Genomic DNA, 24,053 nt, shown 5'->3' with positions numbered 1-24,053 from the left:
GTATATAACGATGGTTCGCTAACTTTTTCCGAGCAAAGAAAATTCCATGTGTGCAACCCTGAGAGGAAATTCCATATGGGAAAAATCATATCCAACTCTTCACAGGTATTTTTTTAATTTCCGATACTTGGTACGACGGAATTTTTTTCGATTTCCTGCAAAAAATCCGGATAAAAATCTTCCCCAAAAATTATACGTACGAATATCACACAAATAGGAGGAACGCTTAGGGTACGAGAATAGAGTCCTCGATTTTTCGACTACTTTCACGAAAGACCAATTTTCGTCAAGGGGAATATTTTTCACGATAAAATTACGAGTGAAAAATTATTCATACTTCGATTATGAATTATGGAAATATGCACCACCGGACGAAAAAGAAACTTTATTATTACATCGACGATTTTTTTCAACATCCCCGCGGCTTTGTACTCGAAAAAATTGATTGGAAAAAACTTCTTTCGTCACCCAAGCACAAATCGATTGGTCAACTTTTGCTTATTAACAAATAAACTTGCTACAGAATAAAATATTATTTACCCGATGGAAGAAATACTCACCTGACTTTATGCTACACGTATTTTTACCGGTGAAAATTTATTTCATTCACTCGAAAAAAGCAAAAGGGCTGCAATATTGAACAAAGTTTTTTCTTTATAGAATTTGAAAATGCAGAAAGTCGAAGCATGGAGAGGAGAGAAAAAATTAAACGGTCAGAACATAGGACAATGCCAAAATGTAGAATCGGTAGATTTTCGCGTGTTTCAAAATTCGATATCTTGGTTCTTGTCTTTTTTGACATTTCTATACTTTCCATTTTTTGTACTCAAACTGTCTACATTTCAATAATTCTACGAATTAGACTTTCGCGTCTTTGAAAATTCGATAATTTTTTTAATCCTTTAACCCTTCTCTGTTTTTACATTTCTACATTTTCCGCTTTCCGTACTTGGACTTTCTACATTTCGATAATTCTACCAATTAGATTTTCAAACCTTCGAAACTTCGATATTTTGCTCCTTCTGTGTTTCGATATTTCTACAAATTAGATTCTCGCGTCTATGAAAATTCGATACATTGATCCTTCCGTGTTTTCGCATTTCCACAATTTCAATTTTGCACACTTGGACTTTCTAAATTTCGATAATTCTACCGATTAGATTTCCACGCCTTTGAAAATTCGATATTTTGATCCTTTCCAAATTTACCGTACTCGAACGTTCCACATTTCAATAACTCTACGAATCAGATTATCGCGTTTTTGAAAGTTCGCAATTACGTTTCACTCTTTCCATCATTCAACCCTACTAGTTTTTAACCCCCGTCCCTGCACTTCGTTATGTACAACATACATACAATACCTGCCACCATGTACATAAATATCCATCGAAAATCGATAGGCCGAGTGTATAGTAGATGCGCGATCAAAAGCTCGTTACACCATTGTTGCAAGGCGATAGCTGCGGGGCTTTCCTCGTGGGTGACATTAGCGGCGCAACGGCTATTTATACCTATCTAATATCTCCTGCGGTATAAATACGCGTTATGATCCAAGCGAGTGTGCGTAAAAGTGTGCAATTTCTACGTACACGCGTATACATATACAGGTGAGCGGTAAAAAAAATCCATTTCCTTCAATATTTCACCCCCCCCCACCCCTTTCAATATTTATTCGTGACAAATAATCATTTACACAATCGCACGATGCAATCTGTCGCAGTTTGTTTTTTATTTTTTTTTTTTTTTTTTCCAACGATTCGTATCCCTGACGACGTAGGTCGATCATCCTCGTCAATCAAGATTTCCGTTTTTCTCATCCTCCAATTTGTTCGTCAATTATAAACGAAGGTTTGAAAATTACCTATAACTCTACGATTGCTCGTTTTAATCACAAAACTGTTTTCCACCAAGCTTTTTTCTTCACTCTCGAGCAATGTCTGCGAGTATCGAGAAATAATTCAATGACTCGTGTGTTACACGGTGTCTTTGAATAAACTTCGTACAATTAGATAAAAAAAAAAACAAAAAAAAGCAAATGCGCGGCGATAATTAAAAAAAAAAAAAAAAAAAAATAGGCAAATAATAATCTAACTAGAGCGGTTTGTGATAAATTTAATCGAACAAGATGTACACTTTCCTCCGAGCGATAATATTACAGCCAACTGTAACATTTAACGCGTCGCTTGTGCTGGTTTATTTATTTGTTAATTAATGTTTGAGTGTCGTTTTATTGGTCAAACAGTGTTGGCGTACGAAGGCGAGCAGCTGAATCTGACGAGGATTTCGCGGACCGAGATGGGTGCTTATCTCTGCATCGCTACAAATGGCGTGCCTCCATCTGTCAGTAAAAGGATAACAGTCGACGTCGAATGTAAGTGCCTTTAATTAATATCTGTAACTCCTTGTCGGTTAACCGACGCAACAGTTTTATTATCTTTTTTTTTTATTGTCGATTCATTTTTTTTCATCCTTTCTTAGACACACGATATTTTTCTTTCTCCGATCGCTCATGTTTCGCGGATCAATGTTACGAGTTCGTAAATTGAGCTTGAAACACGCGTCACTGTATCGAGAGTCGTAGAAATTTCTTTATTTTTTAGTTTAATTAATACTCCGTCGTTCGTATTTACGAATTTTATCGAAGATTTTTATTGGAAATTTTAGACGCGTTGATTGAATGTTTTCGAATTTTCAGGGGCTGGAACGAAATCGTTGATATAAAAAATTTCTAAAAATTAGACGGTATATTAGATATGTATCTGATGGTTTGAAGAATTTTTGAAAACTTGACAAATTCTTGAGCGTTTCAAAAGTGATTAATCTGTTAAAACACAATGATGTTGGAGAAATATATATCCATAAACGTTAACGTAGTCGTTTCAAGAATTCTGAACGATCTGAAAAATGATCCAAAGAGTCCGAAAAATTAGACGTAAATGTGTCGTATAAACATTATGCAATTGTATGAAAAATTTGAAAGGTCTTAAAAATAAGGGTTAGCTGAAAAAAAATTAATTAAATTCTATATGTCCTTAAAAGTAATTTGAACGTCGAAAATGATGGACTTGTCGAAAATAAAATGTCAACCATTGGATATAAAAATTAAAATAACCTCAAAATGCAGTATTGACGACTATAATCACATTAACAATAAATATAGTAACTAGCATCACCTTTTCTTATAATTCGAATAATATTTGAACCGCGTTTTTTAAACGATGCTCATTTTGCTATAAAATTTTCTTGCATACCTATGAAAAAATGTTATTTTTTCTCAGCATGTTTTCATCGCTTTCGCCTTTTTTCTCGCAAATGCAAATCTCAAAAAAAAAAACCTCTAACAATATTTGAACCACATTGTTGTAACGATATCCATTTCACTATAAAATTTTTCTCGCTATGTTTTCATTACTTTTATCTTTTTCTACGTATAGGCAAATTTCAAAAAAAAAAAAAAAAAACGATCGGACAATACTTCGATCGCGTTATTATAACGATCCCCATTTTGTTGTAAAATTTTCTTGCGCACGTATGAAGGAAATTAAATTTTTCTCGGTATGTTTTCGTCGCTTTCGCCCTTTTTTTCCTACAAACAAATTTTCAAAAAAAACATTCGGACAATATTCGAACCACATCGCGACGATCCCCATTTCTGCACAAAATTATCTTTCAAACCTGCGAAAAAATGTTATTTTTTCTCAGCATGTTTTCATCGCTTTCGCCTTTTTTCTCGCAAATGCAAATCTCAAACAAAAAAACCTCTAACAATATTTGAACCACATTGTTGTAACGACATCCATTTCACTGTAAAATTTTTCTCGCTATGTTTTCATTACTTGTATCTTTTTCTACGTATAGGCAAATTTCAAAAAAAAAAAAAAAAACGATCGGACAATACTTCGATCGCGTTATTATAACGATTCCCATTTTGTTGTAAAATTTTCTTGCGCACGTATGAAGGAAATTAAATTTTTCTCAGTACGTTTTCATCGCTTTCGCCCTTTTTCTCGTACAAACAAATTTTCAAAAAAAACATTCGGACAATATTCGAACCACATCGCGACGACCCCCATTTCTGCACAAAATTATCTTTCAAACCTGTGAAAAAATGATACTTTTCCCCCGGTACGCTTTCGTCGTTTCCGCCTCTTTCCTCTTGAAAAAAAAAATAAAAAAAAAGTAAAAAAAATTCCAAAAAATTTCGCATCCCCGCCGAGGCCGTTCCTCGGATGTATCCACTTTCCAGCGATACGGAAGGCAGGCAGGCGTGCGTAGTTCCTGCGGCACGGATCACTCGCCTGATACTCAAGGGAAATACAGAACGACCCGCAGGCAAGAGCCCAGGCTCTGGTCCCGAGGCTCTTGGTCATTTTTCCCTCTTATGCCCTCCATTTGTTCGCGTCACTTCCTTCGCTTACACGTATCGCGTACACCCCTCACCGACGGTGGTAACTGCGGCACACACAATGCGTGAAAGCCGGTGTAGGATCTCTTATACGGGGCGTCACGAGCTGCCCCCTCGCTCCCTGATGGCCGTAGCTTCGGCTTCGGCTTCGGCTTCAGCTTCAGCTTCAACTTCGGCTCCAGGTTATACTTCTGCTTCTGGTTCACCGGCACCGAGACTGCGCGGCGTCGCCCTTTGAATATTTAGGAGGGCCGAGGCATATTTTATTTACCCTATACATATATATATATATATGTATATGTGTGTGTGTGTATATACCTACTAGTGCGCCGGAATAGAAGCGGTTAGAGCCTCGTTTATTCTCCGCAACGTTCATCCCCCCAGCGCTATTCTCAGACGCCGTTATACCCGCGTTATACGCACTCTCGCCCACGCTTTTCTCCCTTTTCTCCCTTTTCTCCCTATCTCTCTCTCGCTCTCTCGCTCTCTCGCTCGCTTCATCCTTCGGGCTAATCAACAGGGCGAAGAAAGCATATTCCCGGAGAAAGATATATTGCCGAGCTTCCAGAAGGATGAACAAAGAATTAAGAGAACCGGAATATGGCCAACCTTGTAGCAGAGGGGTTAATGAAATAGCCAAACTCTCCTAGTTTTTTTTTTTTAATTTTTTTTTTTTTTTGCACCCCACGAAGAACGAATGTTACGTTGAATTTTTCCGCGAAATATACGTAACGCGTAATATTTTGCATAAAACTATTCACGTTCTCGTATAATCGACAACAAAATGAAAAACTTTATTGCACTAAACTATATATTTCCCGATCCTTCTTGTGGAAAAACTGTTAGACACAAGCCGTATACTTTCGTAAAAACTTTTTTCGCGAAGCTTGTCGAGACCTTGAAAACTCTTCAACGTAACTTTTCTCTATACGTAAGAGTTCAGTCAGCGTTCGCAATAGGGTTTGTGATCCCGTTACGACTTGGCTTGCAAATATCGTTATATCTCTAAAAGTATTGATCTAGTTGTAACGAAATATAACCTAACCTAAAATCTGGCCAGAATTTTGCAGTTATCCATGGAAAAAACAAAGATCAAAATTGGTTGGGTAGTTTTGGACTTATAAATGAATATTTTTATTTCTTGTTTCATCATTGTTCCAAGTTTTATTATACAGAGTGAATTCTTAACGACCTTACGATTCGTCGTTTGCTAAGATTCAATGCGCGCACCCTAGAATTCGAAAGCGGCTGCCTTCCAGGCTGGCCAACCGTCGTAAATTTAGATGACAGTACGCCGCGATGTATCTAACCTAAGAATTTTTGACAACCGTCCGTGTTGAGCACAACTGCGACCGACAACTGTCAAAATTTTTGAGGTTATAGTCGTAATATACATACATGCATGTATACACGAAAATTAGTCTGTTATTCGTTGCTATTCTTTCTCATTACGATCACTGTTGCTATATTTTCTTGCAATTGCTGCGAAAATTTAACGCTTGTGCAAGAATAAATTGACCTTAAAGCTTTGTTTAGCTAAAAAAGTAGAGTAAACCTCAGAAACTGATTTTGCGTTGCAATTTTTGTTTGACTTAATTCTTTTATTTAGGTACTATAACAAATTAAATTTTTCTCAGTGTGGTAAAATTATACACTCTGCGGTGTTAATTTCTTTACACAAGGTGGTCCAACTCCCTTCCGAATTTTACACCCTTGATGGCTGCTACAGTTTGCTCAACGAGAACATACGTATCACTTTGTGTAATATTGCGAAGAATGAGAGATCCGAAGCGAGATGGAGAGGAAAAATTGTGTTGCACAGTCCAGGTGATTCTGTGAAAGATATCCCTCCATCCTGCAGGTACCATTTACGCCGATGATTGATTTATAACAACGCTCGACAGACGCGTGATAAAGTGATAAATCTATATTTGAAAAAACTTTTTACACGCTTTTATGCACACTCAGTTGTCCGTGAAAATCTACGCCTCGCAAATAACGAAGAATTAAGCGTACAGTCGTCGGGGTGAAAAATATTCTCACATGCATTACGTTCGGTTCTTTTCTTTTTTCAACATTTTACTCTGATTTTATCTACCCTATATCTCGTACCGCGGTTGCATCGAACGTCACTTTATTTGCATATGTAATCAGTCTGCGGCGATGGAAAAAAAATAAATAAATGAAATAGAAAATGTGATCGAAAAACGAGACACGCTCGGCACCGTCCGATTTGCGAAGCGATTGCACGTGATTAAATAAACTCGCCACGCTGCTTAAGCTTTGGCAAAAAAATTTGTCCGAAATTTATTTACAGATCTCGCAGGTAGAATCGAATAGTTTGTTTGACGAGTAAGAGAATTTTCTCTGTTTCTTATGGAAAAAAATATTTTTTTTTATTCATTTCTCGCATCATACGTCAATAAGGAACTTGTAAATTTTTTATAATTTTAATATTATCCGAAAGTAGAATGAAAAATAATGAATTCCCCAAGACAGTTTTTTTTTACGAGCCATATTAACGCCAGAAAATAATTTTTTGTCCGCGAAATTTTCTCGGCGAATTTGAATCGGCAGCCATTTTGCTGGACTCCTCTATCAGCGCCACCAGATGTCACGTGCGGGAACTATGCTCGGCTGTAAACACTATCTGCTTCGAGCAAGCCGGAATCCTAACTTTATTATACACCATGTAAATGTAGTTTGAATCGCAACAAGCCTTCCGTTTTAATACATTATTTGGCACTCGGATAAATATCTTTTCTGGAGTTGAACTCGTTGTATTTTCACAAGATGCTACAAAACAATACATGTACCAATCTAAATTTAGTTGCGGAGCTGATGGATCCATAGTTGTCTTTTTATTTTAACCAAACTAATAGTTATTTACAGAGATAAATACAATTTCGACAACGCCAACTATGCTTCAGAGCTTCAAATATTAATATTGCAGGTTAGGATTCCGGCTTGCACGGAACAAACGATGTTTACAGCCGAGCATAGTACCCGAACGTGTCACCTGGTGGCGCTGATAGAGGGGTCCAGAAAAATGGTTGCCGGTTCAAATTTACCGAGAAAAATTAGTGTAAGAGAAAAAATTATCGCAGCGTTAATGTTGCTCGAAAAAAGAAACTGTATTGGAAAATTCATCATTTTTCATCCTACTTTCGAGTCCAATAGAGGAATACAGAGATTTCAGATGCATGCAGGTTCCCTATTGTGAATTTCGAGATAAATCTTGTTGTATAAATATTTGTAAACGGATAAACGATCCGTTATCGAATAAATTCATTGCTTGATTGCACCGATTCATTGATATTAAGACGAAACGATGCTTTTGTTTAAACTGAACATCAGCGGGTGATTAAATGCAAATTTTCATTACACGTGTTCTTGATCGTCGGGAATTGTGGAAGTGCAGAAAGTCCCTGGGGAAGACGGTGCGCTGTGTAAGGATCTCTCTCGCTAAATAAGCTGCCTAACTGACTACCGTCACTCCGAGGAGGAGGTGCCTGCATCCTCGAAATGCGACGTGCATCGGATTACCTCCAAGATATCCGGTGCAGACTCTCTCTCACTTAGCCCAGTTTTCCAGGCGTTAAACCCCGTCTCTCTCTCTCTCTCTCTCAATCTCTCACCCCCGCAACGCTACGTGATTATTATCGTATTATGCAAATACGCTTGCAGTAGATAATCGCGCTGTATCACCGTGTGTACTGTATTCGCCTCCGTGTATTTCTGCATCTAGACGTTCCTCCGGCAGCCGTAGCTATTGCCTAGGATAGGTATATATATAAATAAATACACCAATTTCAACGGCAGTAGCAGGAAAAACATGACGGGAAACGTGTCGGTACGAGTTCGAAACAACATATCACAGGAATACTGGAATTGGAATGAAATCTGATCAAACTCAGCGACGAAACTAATTTTACTGACCTGGTGGATTTTTTTTTTTTTCTTCTTCTCTTTATCTTTTTTATTCGCATTTTTCTTACGATTCGTCATAAATTTTTCATCCCAGCCTCGTTTCATACGCTTATAATTATCGGTATTTTATCGTGGGTTGTAACGAAATTTCACGTAAAGATGATATCGTCGTCTATATATGTATAATAGATTTATAATGGGAACAATATGTGCAATGAACGGGTGAATTCAAAGTTTCGCAAGTAATTGATAAAAGACTTTTCAATGAGAAAATCCGTGTGAGATGATTTTCTTTCATTGTCAGCCTGCCGAGTATGATGTAAAAAGTTGCAGGAATCGTTGAACTTCACCAAGGCGCAACAACTTATTGATTCAGTTCCATTTCGATTCAATCAGTCATGTTATTTTGGCATTTGAATACCTTTTTTCGTAACCATATGATACTCTATGTAATTTATTGTTTTCTACCATTTGCGAATCTGTTGTTTAATCGGACCTTGTGGAAAAAGCTTTGGAGACAAAATTCATTGATTATTATGAGTCAATTTATATCCGCACCCAAAAAAAGCTTCGTACAATTTCTTGAACGTGGTTTGAGTCCAGAAAAATCCCTACCGAAGTCGCGTTTGCAGAATTTTTAGAGAGGTATGAAGAAGGGTGGTATTTGGGATGAGAGAAACTGATTTTCTTATATCCCTGAAATGACCTCTGGGAAATTATATCCCGGATACCCAGAGGCGAAGTTGAATTGATACACGGGGTCAGACGGTGTTGAGGACTCGTGAAAAATTAAACGGCAAAAATCGGCCTTCTGGGTTGTGAAAACGATAATCTTCCCACCGGGGGTTAATCGCTTGGTCTCGATGGAAGGATATTGACGACGATGAAACATCGGCGTGTACAATTCTACGTATGATCCGTAATCGAATCCACGCTCCAGTACAAAAAAAAAAAAAAAATAAACAACAAAATTAATACTAGAAACTAAACTCACGATGAAATTGAAATTCGAAAATTGGAACTCTTCTTGATCTTTCGTTCCTGTGTTTAATCAATCTTTGACATAGTCAAGACGAGAAATGTGGCGGTAGAGACAAAAGACGTCGAGAGACAATGGTTGAGAGCTAGAGAGAGAGAGAGAGAGAGAGAGAGAGAGAGAGATACAAGTCGTAGGAGATGATTAGTGACTTGAAGGACTCTATATGCCAAACGCGCGAGCTATGCGTCTCTGTATATTAGCTCTATGGTATGCGGCGTGCCAACGGTGAGCCACAGTTTCGCAGATTGGCTCTGTGCTGACCCATAATTAACGCATACTTCTCCCCGATCCAGCAGCGCTGGCCTCGAGGCTCGAAGAAATGAGTCTCTTTGAATAAATTAAAACACGTCGGTTCTTTCGCTTCCGTTCTACGGAATTTCGGGCTGCATGCTCAAAAAAGAAAACAGTAAGAAAAATAGGCAACGACGAAAGAGATGAAATTTTCGAATTTCTATAATCAAATTTGAGCCCAATTTTGGTTTAAAAAAAAAAACACACCCTTTCGTTTTTTTACACTTTTTCAATTATTTCAAGCTCCTCACGCTCTCCATTTTTCAACAATTTTTATTCGTTGCTTTCAGTTTCGCCGATGATATGGGTGCCAAATCAGTTGGTCGGAGCGCCGGCTGGAACGGACGTTACTATCGACTGTCAAACGGAGGCGCACCCCAGGGCGATAAGTTACTGGGTCTTTAACAGCGTGATGGTATTGCCAACGAAAAAATACTCAACCGAAACAACGGAGAACAGTTATCGTGCCGACATGAAACTGACCATCAGGAATCTTCAGCCTGGCGATTTTGGCAGCTATCGATGCATCAGCAAGAATTCACTCGGAGAAACCGAGGGCTCCATCAGGCTGTACGGTAAGTTGATCATAATTTATGTCTGCGGATGTACGATGACGAAGAAATCACGATCAAGCAATTGACAAACCCGGTAAATTTTTTTCACTCCGAATGTCTACAGATTTTTATTTCTTGTCATTAAAGAAGAAATAATCTGCGACGAATGGTTCATTGAGATTATTGCCTGGCTAGAGTTTTTTTCATTTTCATATTTTCGTCCTTTTGAATTTACTTTATCAAACTTCTCGTCTAATACAATGGTATACAGAGAGAAGCAAAAAAATTTGAAATCTTCTCTTAGACAAGGCAGAGAAATCACAACTCTTCCTCAGAACGCCAAGTCTTTTTGGGAAATTTATAAATTAGCTAGTATTTTCTGAATATCGTTTGAAATATTGCTTTGTATACAGTCTCAGTTCACAGGACTTTGTAGAAAAAAAATATTAGACAAAAATTTTACCTGTAGAATAGAATGGAAAATTTCTTCAAGGGTTTGTGAACTATTCAAGTATACTGTTAAAAACTTGAAAAAGAGCTAGTTCTATAATTTTCGAGAACACATGCGAAACAATCGACTATCACGCTATTTCGTTTAATTTTCCAGAGATACCGAAGCCGTCCGCACCGCCAAAGGCAACGGAGATAAAGAGCAGCGCGAATAAAGAAGGTGAGCTAGGCTTATAGTTTGCGGCGAGTACGCGTTTTACAGCACGATGCGTTAGATGATGATCGTTCGGCGTCTCGCGAATGACTGAGACTCGAGCTTCCCCCACCCCTTTCCACGCCGTATTTCAGATGCAGTCAGGGGGCGTGGCAGATGCGGGAAGGATGTCGCGACAGTCGAGAAAATTAGCTAAACCGCAGGAAGAGAACGCCGGCGTTGAAATTAGCTGGGTAAACATTTCCATTAATTGAAAGGGAGACGCAAAGTTGAGTTTCTGAACTGCAGCGAGGCCGCAGAGAGCGCAAGTAGAATTCAGAAAGAAACTTGGTTACGGTTATGGTTACAACGGTATAAACTCCGTAGTTTCTTTTCACTGCAGGTTCGCCCTAGCCTCGTTCGGCCATGCCTCGACGTATATTGAGATTTTGAAAGACTAGCAAGCCGGATGAGAACGCGGATCAGAGACCAGAGGGTGGCTTCGAATGTCTTTGTTTGTTTTCTCGCGGATGATGCCTGATACACCCGCACGCTAAAAAGGCTGGGTATATCCTCGCAAAAAGGGGATATTCTGGTTATGAAACTTTCGGTTTGAGCTTGCCGCGAGAAAGATTAATAATTCCGATTCAAAGAAGTGGGGGGAAAAAAACTTCTTCCCTATTGCCTGAAGTCGCGCGGAGAAAAGAAAGGAGAAAAGGGGAATTACTAAGTAATGAGCAGGAAAATGCATAACAGCGAACAAAGGACGGGTCTGATCGCGTTATTCTCGCCTGCAGTATGCAAGTGTGTTGTTAGGGAACGAACAAGGGTTGTAGATAGCCAGTCTAGGTCAGGTCCCAATGGTTCTCGCCAGCCGCTCCGACCGAAAACCAATCTCAATATTGTACATTGTTAATACGTTACATGCAGGCCAGCTTTGCAATTTCTGGTACAGCGGCTCCCAACTCCCTCGCATTTTTATCTCTTCTCTCTGATGAAATTTTCCTCGTAGAATTTTTCCGCGGTTAAAGTGGATCCCAGTATTTCCGTTGCGTCGCATTATTTGGTGAACGATAAATGACATTCTTGCCGATGCCCGTGATCAGTCGATTTTCATTCGAGAGTTAGGATTTTCGGTGCACCGAACCGCAGCATATTGATTCAGTTTGAATAATGAATTTTCCTAGGTTAAATTCTTAGTACACAGCTGTCACGGAGAGAAATTCATTCCAGTGAGATATAAAATTCAATGATGAACAGTAACCCGCGATGTGCACAGACGTGATCGACTGAAACTGGCGGTTTTATTTCCCGTTTATTGCTCGAAAGTTTAAAGTGTCGCAGGTCCGCGGACGCGCATCAGGAAAGACACTCGGAGCCAACTTCGTTTCTTCGAGTTTAGTTTAACCCCTCTAGATGCTCGTTACTCGTTACTGCCACCGTTGTGATTGAAAAATAAAACACTTATGCACCACAACCGAACCCGTTTGGGCGTGATGAATCAATATGGCTTCGAAAGAGTAATCAGCTGATCGTTTGAAGCCAATTACGTGATTACCAGAGAACAGATAACCCCGTGCAAGCTATCAGGCTTCCATTTTCCCTCATCAAGTTGATCGAGCCTAAAAAACTGGGAAAAAAACGAGTTTTTAAATTAAATATGCAGCCATCTTGAAGTTGCTTAGTTTTCGCCACGAGATGGCGATACACCTCCGATATATCGGATTTGAATGAACATAGAGAGAAAGAAATATTTGTAATCCAAGAGACCGTCAGAGCAGTTAGGCTCGGTTCTTGTGTGTCGGTACGGCTAGCTGGCTAATGCCTGTAACCACCGACGAAAACCTCGCGTGCTTTTCTCTCGGTCACAAACAACCGGCTCTTAACCCCTCGCGCAGTAAAAGGAAAGTATTAAAAAGTTTTCAAATAAAAGTTTAAATACGGCAGTGAAACTTTGCTTTGTTGTGTATATAACCATACACGTATAATGCCACCCTCGCGTTCAACGCAGCCGTCCTTCCCCCCCGCGTCCTGCAACCACCCTCGAGCTTACCAAGTCCCAACAATATGCCGTTTTCCCCACCCTCTCTGTCTCTGCACCGGGCTAAGAATATGTGAATATATTACATTCGCCCGCCGAGCAATCACACCTAACCATATTTCACACTCTCTTTTGTCTTTCGGCTCGCTGGATGAGGTTAGTTCACAAGTTTGGATATGCGTGATAATTCACTGCTGTCCGCTTCTCTCTCTTTCCCTCTCCGCTTTCCCTCTTTATCTATCTATCTATCTCTCACACACATGCACACACAATAAACTCAATCTGTCTATCTATCTCTCTCTCTCTCTCTCTCTCTCTCTTTCTCGGCGGAACAGGTGGGTTAAGATCGACGACATTTGTTTTCTCCTTCTGTATCACATAGCTCGTTCGGTTATTCTGCTTCTCTTTATTTTTTATTTTTTATTTTTTTTTTTTACTCGCTTTTTTGTCTTCTTGGTTTGACGATTTTTGTACAATGTACAGACTCTCCAGAAGAGCGAAAGAGAATGTAATAAAAGTATGTTCTTCGCATTTTTTGTTCCCTCTGAACTCAGTCCCTTAGCCTGAACGTAATACCTTCTTTTTCTCTCCTCTCAATTTAATCCTTTCACATATATTTACTATTCAATAAATTGTAAAACGTATGATTCAAATGGAATTGATACAGACTCTGAAATGTGCGTGAAAAATAAAAGGAACTTTATCACAAACGATCGATTAATCATATATATGTATATATATACACGTAATCAGCGAAAAATATAAATTTCACGAATTCCCGAACAACAGAAATGTATCATGCACGGGGTGCAGCAGCATTTATGAAGAACCTTCCATATCGTCCGGACGCACGAGTGCAATACGTTGGTGTGCCGGAATTGCGAAAGTGCTACGAGTGCATGACGAAAGTATGCAACGATCAGTAATAACTGGTTGGCGCGAGTGGCTGTAGCCTCTATGTCGGAGCAAAGCTAGTCGAGTCGTTGGTTTATCGCGTGGCAGCGTGCCGTTGGCCGCATCTCGAGATAATTGAATTTTAAATGCACCTAATTAGGCCACGTGCGAAACGAGGCCTTGTGCAGGCACGCCTAGCTGCGGGAAAATTCGAGTCGCTGCCTTTGATGCGGTATTCGTAATTCCCGATTCGTAACTAATTAGCTAGTTTGCCGTCGTGACGACTGAAATCGATTTAGGATACGTTCGCCAACCAGCGCCACACGGCCCTCTGAACTTCCCGTGAGTGCTTAAGAGATTATTGAAATCTGAATGAATTAGTTTGCATCGATTTTACGCCGACGCAAACGGGCTGTGTTTCAAACGAATTGGGGAATGACTGAGTGAAAATAATTTTTTAGGAAGCTGAAAGAAGATTAGAAAGGAACATTGCGTCGTTTAAATTTGGTTTGCGATATTGCGATCGTGAAAGATTTCATCGAGACCCATTATTGCTGAACCTGAGTCATAAACTGAAACGCGGAGTGGTCCGAAGGTGTAAGAGAAATGTAAAATATTTCAAAAAAATTTCATCCCTACGGTAATTAGATTTGAATGAAACTTGACTGATCGGAAATTCAGGCTAGAACTTGACGTGAAATTATTTGGCGAATTAATCGTAAGAACATATTTACCGTCATATAAAATCAAGCTCAAAATTTATGGTGACGTCTAGACTTTAAGTACAATCTTCATTTTTCATACCTTTTTCTTTCGGTCTTTACTTTTCCCCTACTTCACTCTGCGTAAGTATCGGTTATAAAAAAAATAGACTGTACGAGAAAATGAACAAGCTGAAGAGACAAAATAAGATAAAAAAAAAAAAAACTGATGCCCAGTTATTTCGGGGGCCAAAGTTGCAGGGGTACAAAGATTGCGGTATGGGCCCCAAGTTGAGCGTCAAGTTAAAGTAGACCCGAGTCGAGAGTGCAGAATTATCGCGATGAAAACTTTCAATCTGGTTGGATAAAAAGGAAAGAGCCCACAGGGGGATTTTTTCGCTGGTAGACAAACAGCCGGCGGCGATGAATGGTGTTAAAATTTTAGACATCTTTATTTTTTTTTTTTTTTTTACATTTTGTAATCCGACTCTTAACAACCTCGTTATAAGCCCCGGCAATTACGTGGCATGCACCGTGCGGAATAAATATTATACAAGAGTACACATAACGACGGAACGTGTATCAACCCATCTTGAGGCAGGCGCGAATTTAACCCCGCGATATGTATTTTGCCTCCCTGTTGAGAATTACATGCGAGATAACTCCCGCCGACTTGTCCGAACGGAAACTCCCGACTTCCTTCCTGCGGTGAAGCAAAATATGACAGAAAACTATAATCCAATGATTGATATTGAATAATTAAATAAACGAATAAAAGTGATTGAGTCACGTGGATGTTTGCTCCGGTCAGAGAAAATTGACTGGAATTAAGGGTCCAAAGATATTCATCCATCCTTGGAGGCAGCTGTCCATTTTTAAGGCTCTCGGTATCGCGTTCGCATTATCCATTGTCACAGTTCATTCTCACACACTTCATGAAAAATTCAATTGTTGAACAGTTGTTAGAGACTCCGGTATATAATGGCAGAGCCTAAAATTTCCATTATAGGTACAGAGTATCTCGGAATTATTAACACTGTTGACTACTGAATAGTAATTGTGGACGTGAACACTCAGAGTTCTCTGAACGTAGTTTCGAAGACCGTATCAATTCGTAATTGACCCCCCCACATGGTGTTCAGTCGGTTGGTATTTAATTCCTTACTTGTATTTTCATGGTAGTTTGATAGTTTTTATGATTATCTACCGACAAAGAGAGACTTGGGAGCTTCGACTTGTAACAACATGCCATAGTGAAAGATATATACGTATATTTTCAGACATAGTGTAAAGAATTAGGTGCGCTAATGCGCAGCTTTCCAAACGAACCAATAGAAAAGTTCCGCCAGTTGACGTCACGACAAGCGGTTAATTCAAAACTTTTCAAAGATTCCGAGGTAGATTAGAATAAATATTTTCTTGAATTCGTTAACGATGCGAGTCAACGCCATGCGTAACCCACCATGTTTGCTTATGGGTTTATCAACTTGTTGTACTTTGTAGTTGAGGTTATGTTGTATTTTGTACGCGCGCATGCGCTTGCGCCTGCGCCGTAGGCTCACTACGACTTGTCGTAACGTCAACTGACGGAATGCGCGACCTTGTGCGAAAATTGATTCTAAATCGATCACACCTAACTCCTAACACTATTTTTTAAGAAAAAGTACAGCAGAACCTCGATTATCCGAATGAATCCGAGACCAAGCTTAATTCGGATGATCATAAATTCGGATAACCAAAATGCAATTACTATTTTGAGATCTAATAATTGATGAAAAAAAAAATAAAAATTGAAATAGAAAAACAGTCAGCATTCAACATTTAAATACACATTGAACCTCTTTCAAACACCCAACAATAATTTTATTAGTTTCGTTTTATATGGTCATCTACAACCATCTATATTTCGCACCAAAAATCCATTCTTTGAGCAGAGGTTCGCATAATCAAGGTTCTACTGTATGCAAAGATATATTTTGCAGCCACAATAAAAAATTGCATCGTTCAAACTGCCGTCCTCATATCAACTAGCCTAATATCCTATCCTCTAGCCACCTTGCCATGGTCACATTTCTCTCCAACAGTTTCTATTTTCCTTTTTCTATACTTACCCTTTGTCCATCCATCCATCCATCCATCCATCCATCCATCCGTCTGTCTCTCGTTGTATGGTGTGGAATAGCGCGAGTAAGCCGGGGCGCGTTGCGTTTGATGAAAAGACGTAGAGCGTTGAGCCGTAAAGAGGGAGAAAAAAAAAAAACAAAAACAAAAACAAAAAAAAGGAAAGAAACGACGAGATGAGAAACGAGGCCGTAATTAGGATTCAGGGTTGAAGAGTCCGGAGCCCGGACGGGCAATGCAATTGTATGTGTATCGTACGTATAGGTATAGACGCATAGGCGTAGAAGCGTTGTTTGTAATGTACAATAATATGAGGGTAGAGGTTGGGGAAGCTTAAGTAATTAGTTAACCCGTAGTGGATGAGGCCCTCGTGTAATTGCAGGACGTAAGAGCACCCCCGCGCCGCCAAAAAGACAGACAACTATATGGCCCGCACCGTACAACCCCCAGTATCCAAGGCGAACCGAGAGGCCGCCAACCAACGAGGAGCAGATCGTACGGGCCGAACAGAAGCCCAGGGGTGACGCAAGCACAGGTGAGAGAGAGATTCCATCACCGCGAGGGGATGACGCGCCGCTTTTTAATCAAATTTTCAACTTTCAGCTTGCACCCTTCGTCGTTTTCTTTTCCCCGGAGATACCAAATCCATCTTTTCCGCGCACGCCTGTTTAGCCCTGCGAATCACAGGGATGAAGAAAACCAAAAAAAAAAAAGAAAAGAAAATAACAATTTAGGACGTGACAACCTTTTTTTCGAATACTTTTTCCTTGTGTCTCTTCTCGCCGCGGCGAGACAAACGTGCTTGAAATTTCAATTTTTATCACCGACGCCACTGTTTTCAAAAAACTTGTTCATGAACGAATGAATGTTCCCAAATACACGTTTATCCAAGGGTAGTTGGATATACGCGACGCGCGTCTTCCCCTCTTTTCACCAAGCCCAGCTAATACGTACAAAATATTTATGTATATATATAGCTAAATTTTTGCAGTCAATATACTCTGCCGGTTACACATCTATTCGCTATTCCGCACCATGCACCATTTATCTATCCGTCTGTCTGTCTGTCTGTCTGTCTGTGTGTCTACTTATCTACCTTTCCATCTGTATCTCTCGCTCTCGCTCGCTCTCTCTCTCTCTCTCTTGCTCGCTCTCGCTCTCTGTCTCACCCCTTGGTTCTCTCTCAGTTCTTCTCCTTCTTGCTCCCGGATCCATACCGTATACGCCATCCAATCCTCGCCTACAGCTTTTCGTCAACGACCACTCGCTTCGCGTTCATGTTCTCAGGGTAAAAGAAAGCACGTTTTCACGAGTCATAAGACCGCGAGGCAACTCCGGAACCGCGCTATATAAAGGACCGTATCTTTTATCGTCCACCCACTCGCTCCTTTACTTATTCATTCGCTTATACACTTTAATATTCATTTGTCCCCACGCGTTTCAATCCCATTCGGTTTACGGGTCAACCGTGGTATACTTTACGTCAGATGCGCAATATTTTGTCAAAACTCACTTGAATTCTTCTTCAACCGTCCGACTTACTTTTATACTAATTATATACCATCCGGCTATTAGACTGGTAAGTTAGCTAGAGCGGATTCTCATTCGATCAAATTGACCGTAGTTTTTTATTCCAAAAATGTATCATCAAAAACTGGGATCACAAGCAATTGTGCGCAGTACGTCAAACAGAAATGAGAAACGTCGAGAATGAACGATGGAAGAAAAATATCAAATACACGAAATCAGAAGTCAGACTGTATTTTGACCGGTTTGAAATTGCTTTGATTGTGACGCAGTTTTTTCTCATTTCATTCTTCATTCGAGATCAAAGCATCCGGGACCTAGTCCACACGCCGCTCTTTCCATTTCGCGTTTCATCTTTCACACAAAAATTATTTTTATTTATTTATTTATTTGTTTTTTTTTTTCAAATAACTCTCTTCACCGCGATTCGGGTGTGATTCCTCCTATTTCGTTTCGGCGAAAAAAAAACGGAAAAAAAAAGAAAAAGAAACACACAATCACTGAAAAACCGATTGAATTTTTCAGCGAGTAATTAAAGCCTGTCGCCAGAAATGCCGAGGGGCAAATAGCACGGGAGATTTAGGTGCTCGAGTAGCGGGTGTAAGACCGTCGGCATTGTTTGCGGGTTCGCTGTTATGGGTCAGTTTTCGCTGCCCCATGGGGTGACCCTACGGGCTGCAACAACGCCGAAGGCACAAGCCAGCGACGCAGAAATCCCTGATCGTGTTTCCGTTCCCCTTCACTCGCGTCCGCGTCCCTCTCTCAGTCTCCGTTTTCATTAATCTCATCATTCCTTGCTTCGCTCGCGTCTCCATTACGCTTGATCCACTCCTGGTTTAGTGTCAAGACGTGTTGTTACCAGGGATTAAATATAATATTCAAGAGTACCGTGGCTCCTTAGCCCAAAGGCTTATTCCTGGGGTAAGGCGAATAAAAGATGACACCTTCTCCCTGCCGCCGCCGCCGCCGCCGCCGCAGTGCTGATTACTTTCGCAAACTCAGACCTTATGGATTATAAATATAATAGAACGTTTCGATATCTTTATTGACAAGGGAAACCACCCGAGGTGTACCTCGCCGATTTTCTTCGTTCTGCGATATGTTCTAGTACGTCGAGAAACATGAGATACTTATGTTTTTTCACATGCCAATCTCGCCATGCAAGAGGTCAAAACCAACCCTGAAGTTTACCGTCATTAATAAGGAATGCAACTCCGGATGGTGAAAGCACTGCGCATATCGTCGTTTGTTGATGGTGAATAATGTCCAGTTGGTTTCATAAAAAAATCTTACATCATTATCATTAAATCCCAAAAAATCAATTCTTGAGGCCAAATTTTGTCATATTTTTCACCCCTTCAACGGCTGAATTGGCAAGTGACAAACGGTACGTGTCTGACGTTTTTTGATGTACTACATCACGTCACAGTATGAAGAAAACCGGTAAATCGATTTTAGTACTGGATTTTGATCCCTGCAGACGTTCCAATTGCTCCGAAATTTCTTCAAAATTGAAAGCTCGGGTCGGCCTAAACTGCCCGCGCTCATTTTCAGCAATGCCTGGAGCGTGATGGGACGTGGAATAATATAAGGCGAGGCATTTCTCAGAGTGGCATTCAACTGACGGTTGACTGCATCTCGGTATGTGGTTGGGGTCGGGGTGCACCCTGGATCGGGACCGAGTCTCGGCAAATATTAAATACACTGGTCGCTGAGTTTCGTACATTTGCATAGGCTGAAATATGTATGGCAAGGCCGTCGGTACATTTAGTAGGAAATTACGTAGGAGTACCACGCGCGGTCCGTATAGCAGCCTGTTAATATTAACTACACAACCCTCGAGTATTACCCGCCGACCCACCAGTAGCCATCCACCCTCCCTCTCCTTACCATGCTCTCGCAGCTCGCCGGCTCAAGGTTCGCAAGGAATAACCGCCTCTCCGCCCTTAGGTGGGCAATATGTACGCATACACACACAGTAAGCACCCCCGTTCGCCCGGTGCACGTCTTGGTTTTAGGATCCTTAGGCCATTTCTTCGTGTGACTAGGTGGATGCGAACAGTCTACTTTCACCGTCCGAAGCCCTGAGCGCCTCCCTCTCCGAACGATTCAACCGGCACCCGGCGCTTATTTATGAGCTTCATAAACGTCTTCTTTCCAGCAAACCGATTCTCCTGCCATTCGGATCACACGTCAGTCCTTGGTGACGATTCTCAAGGTCAACGAAGAAGATCCGGTATAAATAATGGAAAGGTATGACGGAAGGTGCTGTGAGGTTCGTTTCCAATCGAACCAATTTCAATGTTCCCGTGATCTCAAACAAACGCTAGAACTGCCCTGGAATCCGGATAACGGAAGGATTGAGACGCCAATCGGAGGCCTGACAGATGTTTGCTTTCACCCCTCTTCTCAGCCTTGATTATAAACCCACGAAGCCAAGGGCGAAGGGCAATTCCAGATGAAGTTGTGGAGCATGATAACAATCGAACGATGCCAAGCCGAGGCCAATTTTTTAGAGTGTGGATAAGGGTTGGAGAAATACGTTAAGCCTAACAATGCGGCTGCTGGAGTCCGGCACAACAGAAGCGGCCTGAGGTGTGACTATTTGGGTGCGGTATTTCCGGGCTCAAGTTTCTTTGGGTCGAAACGGTTTTCAACCGTTCCCTTGTCACCCGTCCACGGGCCTCGACGACCTCAACTGCTACAACGGGTTCAAACTGTACAACTCCACAGCGTCCCTTACTTCTGGACATTTTTTTTTCACCCCAACGTTGCAGCCAAATTGAGGATCATGGTTTCCCGGGAGATACTAAAATTGTAAAAAAACAGTTTGAACGTCGACGCGTGAGGAGAAATTCTGTGCTAAGCTAATCACCGGACACAAAATCCAACCGAAACTAATGAACTCACCGGGGTACTTCAAACGGTGTTGGTGAAGCATACTGAAGCATAGCTGACAAAAGGTGGCGAGATAGTGTAAAAAAAATACGTATCACATAGTTTTTAGTCTACTATAACTCATTAGAAAACAAATCAAATCGGAGAGATCGATCCGGGATACCTTTCTTGTTACACTCGTATCTGGATACTTTCCAATATCGACTTGAACGACCGGTCGAACCTAGTACTGCGGAAGGTAAGAAAACTGAAAAACAATTGCCGAGGGCAAGTTATCTCGGACGGTGTGCAGCATGTGGGTCTGAGAAATGCGCGGCGCGTGGGTCGCGGGCCGGTAAATTAGAGCCGGAAGTCTCGATTTGCGACGTGATTCGGAGCGTTCAAAGAGTTAACCGGGTTATCGTCGACCCGGCTTACAGTGGCCGAAGGTTGGAGAGAAGCCGGAGTCGTCGTCCCCGGAGGAAATTGGCGCTATCATAGGCGCCGCGAAGGATCAGAGTAAGGAATAAATTTTCCCCTCTCATCCAACACTTTCGTCCCACCCCGCTGTCACCAGAATTGTGGTAAAGCATGCCGTCAAAGCCCGGTAGGGCGGATTTCCGCGAGCTGTCTGAGCCCCCGAATAACGATTCAACCTCGCTGCACCTGCCGCCGCTCACTAAGTGACTGGAAGGCTAGACTAGGTCGACTCGAGAGAGAGACGGCAATGGTCGTTGCTTTCGAGTTACGATGGTGCCACGGTTAACTCGGTAAACTACTACCCGCTCCCAAAGATGCTCCGTATGCTGCAGCTGCAGCTACAACCCTTCCCTCGGCACTATTTCTGTCCATACCTATCTGTTGCCAGTCGAATTTATAATTCCCCGCTCTAGACGTGTGGGACTTTAATTAGTCACGAGATTCGCATTTCGCTTTCAGAATCGACTGCGATGTTGAACCGACGGTGGTCGACGGACTTCGGAATTTAATAATTACGGCGTTCGTGTCTGGGTTCACCTGAGTTAACTGCTTCCAACTACCTGTCTTCCTTATTTACGTGATCATTAAGCCAGCGTGATTAACACTGCAATCTCCAAGTACGCGGTGATCAAACTACGAGAAGATGGCAAGCGAGCTGATGAGTGAAAATTTGTAATGGTTACGGTTACCTCTGTTATTTTGTTCAGTTTATCATCTCTGTTATCGATTGGCGACACCTTTCTATCCACCTCTTTGTTCCTCTTTCCCTATTACATTTTGAATTTTTTCGCCTTTTTTTTTACTACTCCACACGAGACGTGCAAATCAAAAGGAAAATAAAACGACAATTGGCTTTTTTCCGTTCGGGCGTGATTCGTATACCAATTCATTTGTTCATATCAATAAATAAGGGAATGTGTCCAGGTTCAATTCGAAGTAGTTCACCGGTGAAAGCACGTACGAAAATGAATTCTCGCGACAAAACGTACAATCATTAGCGAAGAAAAGTGTAGGGTTGACACAGATTCGAGGTCATTTTCACGGAGCCAATAACGCACAGATGCGCAGTGCGTGACTCTTCTCGATATTTTTCCTGCAGAGGCTACTGAAAATCTCCAAATGCATTATGAGACTACGACCTCCGTTTTCCAAGAAATTGGAAAGCCAAGTACCTAATAGCTGCCAAGACTCTGCAGCTTTTGATCCGGCAAGTTCGCGCATGTCATTCCAACACTGCGCCGCTTCCAGCTAGCTCGGATTCTACGTGGACGAATGAATACGTAATTCCAACGGGCCGCCTCCTCCATCCCTTGGTGAAACTTCAAGTCAGCCGGGGTACCAGCTGAATGTTTTTTTAACGCGAATTCCGCATCCGCCCGAGCTAAGCCAGAGCTTAGGCATGCGGTTACGCGACAACGACAACAACGAGAACGCAAAAGGGGAGCAAAACAGATGGAGGTAGAGGCAGGTGAGCTCAGAGAGAAACAGCCTGCATGGGGGTGAGGCTTGGATAAGGTGAAACCAATAGGTTGCCAGGATACGAGAAGAGGAGAGAGCACAGTCAGCTTCGGGTTGAACGCCATCCACGTATCGGCTATATACCATGGAGCCATGCTCCTTTTGGTTTCGCCGCATCCCCTGGTTGAGCGGGTTTACCACCCGCCATAACTGACGGTGGTCGAAGCTGCTGGATCTCGCGAGTTCCCATACGGTTCTCCTCGAACAGAGTCGTACATTACGTCTATGTACTCGCTCGGGGTACACAGACGTATCTATGCACCGCGGCCGTAGATACCCGCCAAGTGCCCCCAGAACCCGCCACAGCATCTCGAGTAAACTACCCGCTTCGAGGAGTCGGCCAGGTGTGCCCCACAGAGATAAGAGTTCTGTGCTAATACTTTGAAATTTCTCCGATACTTTCAGGAATGGACTAGGATTTAGAGGGGCGGGTTCGCCTGCAGCTGCTCCCAAGTGTGTAGGATCTTTAAGAGTATGCACTCTGAGATGGAACCTTGGTACACCATAATTGCTCGACAATCGTCAAGGCGTGAGTGACAGGATAAACCGGTGCTGACTTACAAGACATCATTTTAGAGAACCTGTTTGCAGTTTAGACGCAGACATTGAAAATTTACCGCATTTACACTGTCGAAATTACGTTTTTTTTAGGGTCGACTGATCACCTTTTTGTTCTGAAACAACGAGACGCTATGGAATCCACGTCGGGTTGTCCATTTGCACCGCAAGTTTGGAAAACATGGCTGACTAACCGAATCATATCTTCACTGGTCTGTTCTAATTTAGAACAACGTTATGTTACCAATAGAGATTTTCATCAACAGAAATGCTAACTGTCCAGACCGAACCTCCTACTTCACGGATGATGAATAACCTCAGATGTACACGACTTGAAAATCAGAAATCAAATAGGTTGCTGTTTTTGTGTGATGAACGACCGACTAACCGCCTGTGATCGGAGCATTTATCGATCGGCGATAAGTCGAAATCGCATTACAGGCGCATTGGGTTGAATCGCATGTACCTCGAGGT

General features: G+C 41.5%; 1 protein-coding gene across 3 annotated transcripts in view; it reads left to right on the top strand.

The window, feature by feature from the left end:
• Positions 1-24,053, top strand: part of LOC124182559 (lachesin-like) — a 203,092-nt gene that overhangs the window by 163,776 nt on the left and 15,263 nt on the right. For 2 of the 3 annotated variants that reach the window (XM_046569996.1, XM_046569995.1), the window contains exons 6-9: positions 2,243-2,371; positions 9,956-10,240; positions 10,827-10,889; positions 17,002-17,154. In XM_046569996.1, coding sequence (XP_046425952.1) covers positions 2,243-2,371; positions 9,956-10,240; positions 10,827-10,889; positions 17,002-17,154 — 630 coding nt within the window. The remainder of the gene's footprint in view (positions 1-2,242; positions 2,372-9,955; positions 10,241-10,826; positions 10,890-17,001; positions 17,155-24,053) is intronic. The other variant, XM_046569997.1, reaches the window with a different exon arrangement.

Source organism: Neodiprion fabricii, chromosome 5, assembly GCF_021155785.1.
Source record: "Neodiprion fabricii isolate iyNeoFabr1 chromosome 5, iyNeoFabr1.1, whole genome shotgun sequence".
In the NCBI taxonomy this organism is placed as follows: Eukaryota; Metazoa; Arthropoda; class Insecta; order Hymenoptera; family Diprionidae; genus Neodiprion; species Neodiprion fabricii.
This window is presented reverse-complemented; position numbering and strand designations above follow the sequence as displayed.